Source organism: Triticum aestivum, chromosome 6B (assembly GCF_018294505.1).
Source record: "Triticum aestivum cultivar Chinese Spring chromosome 6B, IWGSC CS RefSeq v2.1, whole genome shotgun sequence".
Lineage (NCBI taxonomy): Eukaryota > Viridiplantae > Streptophyta > Magnoliopsida > Poales > Poaceae > Triticum > Triticum aestivum.
Window position 1 is genome coordinate 725085792 of NC_057810.1, and position 6124 is coordinate 725091915.

General features: G+C 45.2%; 1 protein-coding gene across 1 annotated transcript; it reads right to left on the reverse strand.

Annotated features, from left to right (window-relative positions):
• Positions 1-351: 351 nt before the first annotated feature.
• Positions 352-5860, reverse strand: LOC123140071 (extended synaptotagmin-1). Its single transcript, XM_044559797.1, has 8 exons — positions 4986-5860; positions 4140-4381; positions 3231-3249; positions 2376-2638; positions 1759-1868; positions 1563-1661; positions 964-1396; positions 352-838 (listed from the first exon to the last, which is right to left on the reverse strand). Exons 1-8 carry the CDS (start codon positions 5756-5758, stop codon positions 750-752), a joined length of 2028 nt encoding a protein of 675 aa, XP_044415732.1. The 5' UTR covers positions 5759-5860; the 3' UTR covers positions 352-749.
• Between the last annotated feature and the right edge of the window lie 264 nt (positions 5861-6124).

Here is a 6124-nt window from a genome sequence, read left to right on the forward strand (position 1 = left end):
TACATAGGACTTGTTGTGATCATCTTCCATAGTCTGTCACATTGAATGATTTGTCGCATATGCATTTACATTGTGTTTTTGTATATCTGTATTATTGGTTGTTGCGGTTTTTTTTTTTAGAAACTTCTTTTAGGGTTTTTTGAGAAACTTGCAGAGGTTAGCCAATGTTGTGGTGAGCAACCTAAAAACAAACAAAAAATGTTAGGCACCAAATTCCACCTGAGGTCGAATTACACTTTATTTTCGAAAGTGGATCAGCCTCCACCTTCAGCCCAGCTAAAGAAGGCAGAAGCCCAAGCAGCGTGTCAACACTGTTTTCACTCTTTTTTGTAAGGTATAAAAAGAATATCCTTTAAAAAAGCAAGATGCAAAAAGTATATATAAGATGCAACATAAGTGCTCTACCATTTGAGCTACATCCCCATTCACATTCATTTAACTAATCCAACCAGTTAATAACTAATTAATTCTAATTAACAAATAATAATCAAACCTGCCCCAGTTCCCAACCACAAATTACAGATGGTCTCTTCCTTCCATACAGAAAAAAAAAAGATAACCATAAGAAAAATACAGTAACCTCACAAAAAATCATGCCATTTTCTGATTACTCTGCTATAACAAGGAATATACAATTGTCAAAGCGATGCAAAAATTTCTCCTCCGTGGAATGAGTGCGAAAATCGCGAAAATCGAAAAAACGGTAGACGCATCTTCGGTGGATCAAGTCTGATGAGAAGATAACCATTCTATGGGTTAAAGTACCCCGAGCCACCAATGTTGGAGGAGACGAGCAGCATCACGCTGGTTATGGCAGCAAGCCAGACCAGGGCCCTATCTGAGACACCAAAGGCAGACAAGAAAAGCCTTCCAAATCAGCTCATGACCAGCATAAACATACATAGACCCACACAGTAAACAAGCAAGCCTCATGGGTCCAAAAAACATAAAAAAACTGTTTACCTTCGGGGTTACTGGACACTGGGCCCGCATCTACGGCGACACCGGCGGCCGTGACGTCGTCACCGGGTTTCGGCTCCTCGGCCTGCTCGGCGTCTCTCGAGCTTCTGGTTTCGGCCGATGACACGATGCCCTGGAACTCCTCACTCACGAGCAGCGCGGCCAGCAGGTCCATGAAGGTCTCCCTCTCGTTGCCGTTGACCTCGCCCCGCCTGGTACCGTCGAGCTGGACAAAGTCTAGCGTGTCCTCGTCCGAAATGTAGCCCGTGGCGTACTCGGTTTTGACCGTCTCGTCTTCCTCGTCCTCGACGTACGCTTTGTATGTGAGCCGGAGGAGGACCTCGCCGGATGACCGCTTTCCGAAGAAGCCCCACCCGCCGTATAACGTGACAATCTTGTCGGTGGGTACCGTGTCTTTGAGTGAGCTTAGATCAACCTGAAAAGAATATTAGCAGCGAAGTTCATCTCACTTGCAGTTATAAAACCATCTAACTGGAATCATCCCAATCTCTGTGTGTTGAACCAGAAAGCAAATGAATAGGCAGAGTATGCAACAAAATAGTGAGAGTGGAGAAACAAAACTGTTGACAGTCAGATCATACCTCTCCAGTGCCAATAGTGATGTCGGTGAAACCAACCGTGTCCTTCACTTGAATACACAACTTTTGCTTGCGAGGGTTTACGACCAGCATATGAAAATCCTGGTTCATGTGGAGTGTTTATAAGCATGGCAGCAGATATGAGAAATATTTCAGTTAGAGCAAGTGAGTGTGAAGCAGAAGTTCGTCAGAGCTTTACTTGATTCCAAATTGGTTCTTCTGGCAGGCCAGTCACAGTTGTTTGGCTGTTCTTCTTGCTCTTTATGACTTGATCACCAAGAATCATGGCAACGTATGGATCTGTCTTCCCTGCAAGTGAAATGAAGTGCCCCAAAGCTTCGTCAACACGAAACAAAGGCTTGTGACAAAAATTAACTGTTTTTAATGCCTCTTTTAGCCTATGTGTGATTGAATCAATGCATTTAATTTAATTTAATTTATGCCGGCTTTTGAAAACAGAGAGACTCAATATAAGTACAAACTCGACTGTGAAGAACCTTTCATCGGTATACCACTGCTTTAATATGGACCAGAGCACGAAGTCCAAACCAGAAAAACCCAGGAGCACTATAGGCTGGGCCAGAGCTAACTGTTTCAGCCCTTGAGGGGGTGGGAGGTGGGGAGTCTTTTTCAAACCCGGCTCAAGTGTTTGCCAAGGCCTATCGTGCTCTAAATGCGGAAATTTGTTAGAGCACTTTCTTGCCTGACGCAACAAGGCAGTACACCATTGGGTATACAGAAATGAATTGGATGTCAGCTCTAAACTAAATAAAACAGATGCTAAATCAGACACAAGTGAAAGCAGAGAGCCCTTACCGAACAAGACAAAGCTAAGCTTCCTAGCGTCAACTAGTGTCACAGATAGCTCTCCAACAAAGTCCTTGTTTCCATCTTGAACATCTTGAACTAAGTCACTTGCAACTCCTTGCATTATACCGCTTGCAACATTTTGAATTATGTCGCTTGCAACATCTCCCGCAACAGGTCCCATAGCTCTCCCCTTCTCAAAATCAAGGACAATCTTTTTGGGCCGGACAAAGAGACGTGGCAGGTCTTCCGTCAGAAGTTGCGTGAGAAATCTAGTAGCAGAAATCACAAGTAACTTATTAGGTCACTAGATAAGGGTACGCGAACTTTCTATCAAAGCATAAAAAGTGTTATTTTTTTCTCCGAGAAAGAGCTGAGCATGAAGGCATGAAATCTGGGCATGACTATAGAATTGTCCTGAAACATGATACAAGCAATGTAATGGGACTTCAAGTCTTCAATTAAATGTGTTCACCACTGAATCCAAAACACCGTCTATGTTCTGGAAATCTGAACCACAACTACTAACAGAATCCTTTATCTGTTGTTATTCATATTCAATTATTCATGAAGAGAATAAGTTACAGTAGCCAATTAAGTCAAGTGGTTCATAAAAAAAGTACAAGTTGGGATCAAAAGTGACATTGGTAGCTCAACTAATTTATAGCAACTGTTCTATACACATAGATCAGTATTTGATCTTCTAGAACCATGCAGTAAACAAGAAAACAGGGTACATCATCTTGGCAGAACAAAAAAACAGTAACTACAAAATGAATAAATGCATCAACAGGCATTTCCAAATGTATCAACACCAGTATGTAACCATGATTCAGCATAGATATTTTAGATGATAGAGCTTACATTGACAGAACAGGAATTGCTGTTGGAGACGAGCACCATGTACATGCAGAGATTTTTTTAGCACATTGTTAGCAAAGAATCAAATTAATTGCTGGCCATGTCATCAAAGAGATACAGAGAAAAATATGAGCTCACAATCACCCAGCAGAGTGTGAACGAGACTACAAGAGCTTATGAATAGGAAACAGAACACATAAGTGGCAGTAGTCTGTCCCAAAATATGTGTCTCAACTTTACTAAAGTTGAGACACATATTTTGGGACGGAGGGAGTATAACATATTGACAGTGTTCTGCATGCAGAAAACCACTAAATTAAGACATAGAAAATGTACAGTCCTAAGAGTATCCTCTCATTTTCTTTCAACCATCTCAATGCCCGCAGGAATGAATACTAGACATATGCGCAGAAGAGAGGAGGGTAATATAGCTTCCATTTTTTATAAAGCGCAGAAGAGAGGAGGGTAATATTTCTTCAGTTTAGTTGAACTGCCACACACCGCAATCTTAGAAAGCAACTGAATAATCCTAAATTATGATATTCTACCACGTATGTTGCATTCAATAAGTTAAATTGGTTAAGATGTTCCAACCATATTCTGTCTTTCGATAGCCCATGCTAATCGACCTCAAAATCACTAAAATAGGTATAAGTTGCAAATGGGAACAGTAAGTTGTATAAGTCTGGGTTTATCAGTCCCCCTCGGATTTTGGCTAAAGTTTGACCATATATGAGTATCAAAATATAAGTTATATGTCACAATAATTATAGCGTTGGGTTCATATTTGAAAGAAGTTTTCAATGATATTATTTTTACTACGCATAATTCATATTTTATTAATGAAATGTATGATCAAAATTGACCCAAAATATGAGGGCACTAATAAACCAGGACAGAGGAAGTACATACCCATAAGATTGAAGAGCCGGAACAGCGACAGCTCAAACTTTATCTTCGGGAGCGACACAAATGCCCAAGACACAGCTCCCACCCATGGTTCTGTCGGAATAAGCCTTAGTTTAACCCACAGCTCCCCGTCGATATCAAAATCTCGAACCCAGACCGGCACGACAATTGGCACAGCACTGAACTTTAACGAGAGAGCCAATGCCATGCGTGCATCGCCAGCATAACGGATGCCGATTTGGTACCTGAAACACACAACTGAGTTAACCAATTCTAACTTATTTTCTTTACCAATGGGTAATAACAGTAAGATAAACACAATTCTCGCAGCAATGACTAACAGAAACACCCACATCGTAGTAATATGAATCAAGTACATGAGTTAGTCTGCTTCCACATCTGTAAAGCAATCACACAGTTGCTTATTGATCTTAACTGACACTCCCTCCTCCCCGAATTACTTGTCTTAGATTTCTCTAGATATGGATGTATCTAGACACATTTTAGCATTAGATACATCCGTATCTAGACAAATCTAAGACAAGTAATTTGAGACGTAGGTAATATATTGCACAAAGATTAATTATTCTCAGACTAATATACACCCTGTTTCCCTAAAGAAAAACTAAAACTATGATCATTATCATAAATCCACAGATTTCCCCATTCTGCTCCAAATGGTGCTGTCAATCAGACTGAGAGTCTGAAACTGTTTGGATAGTTTCTAACACCAATGTCTGAATGAACCTACCATTGGTCTAATGATGAAAGTAAATTTTCCACCCAAATCAAGTGCAGGTGACTGAATTATGCTTAAGAACTCGCTGACACGAAGAAGAGGAGACTCACTGCAGGTCGTTGGCCCGGCGTGAGGTCCGGCGCTCGACGTTCCTGACGGAGAGCGGCTCCTCGCCGAGGTGGAACTGCCGGATCTCGACGCGGTTGACGTAGTCCGGCTTCTGGAGGTTGTCAATGACGGGCTGGAGCAGGCCGACGATCCAGCCCTCGATGCCGGGGCGGTAGACCTTCCAGAGCTTGCCGAGCACCATGTTGACCCACTCCACCGACTCCTTGCGCTGCAGGTCCTTCTCCTCCAGGAAGAGCGAGAAGCCGGAGGTGGGCACCTGCGGCCACGACCCGTTCACCCGGACCTCGCGCTCGGCGCGGCGGCGCCGGCGCAGCGTGAGCAGCTTGTCGAAGGCCGCGCCCACGAAGAAGAAGAGCGCGAAGAGGCCGAGCACGGAGCGGGGGAGGGACGGGAGAGGGGGCGGGGCCGGCAGCGGGTGGATGACGCCCAGCTGGGTCCGCAGCTTGGAGACCAGCGGGTCCTCGCCCCCTGGCCCGCCGGCGCGGTAGCCCCCCGCGGTGAAGGCCGTGGGGGAGGGGCGCGCGGGGGAGGCGGAGGTGGAGGGGGTCTGCTCGGGGGCGGGGAGGTTGCTGGCGGAGAGCGCGGCTGCCGCGCGCCGGGGCGGAAAGGCGGCGGCTTTGGGGACGGGGAGGCATCGTCGGCGACGGCGGTGGCGGGTGAGGGTGGGGAGGAAGCAGGAGGTCGTGCTGGGGGCGGGGCTAGAGCGGGAGAAGGGAGGAGGAGGCGGCGGGGTGCCGGCGGAGGGGGTCAGCATCGGGGTCCACCGACATCCGGCGAGCGAGGCGTGGGGCTCGCCGGAGGAGATATGGGAGGGGGGCGGAGTAGTGGTGGATGCTGCTGCGGAGAGAAGCGGTGGACAGACCCCACTCCGCTCAGCTGACCACTGAAGAAGCAATTTTTTTTGAGGAAATTGATTATTTATTATTAAGTTCGTTGAAATTTGATTATAACTACAAAGTTTATTTTTTCTTGACAAAATAACCAGGGACTGGAGCGTGAGAGATGATCAGTGCTAGGGGAAAATGAAAAAGATCCCACTTGTACACAGGTCATATACAGATCGATTGCTACACATGGAACAGATACTGATCGATCACTCCATGAGAGAGAAAAATTATGG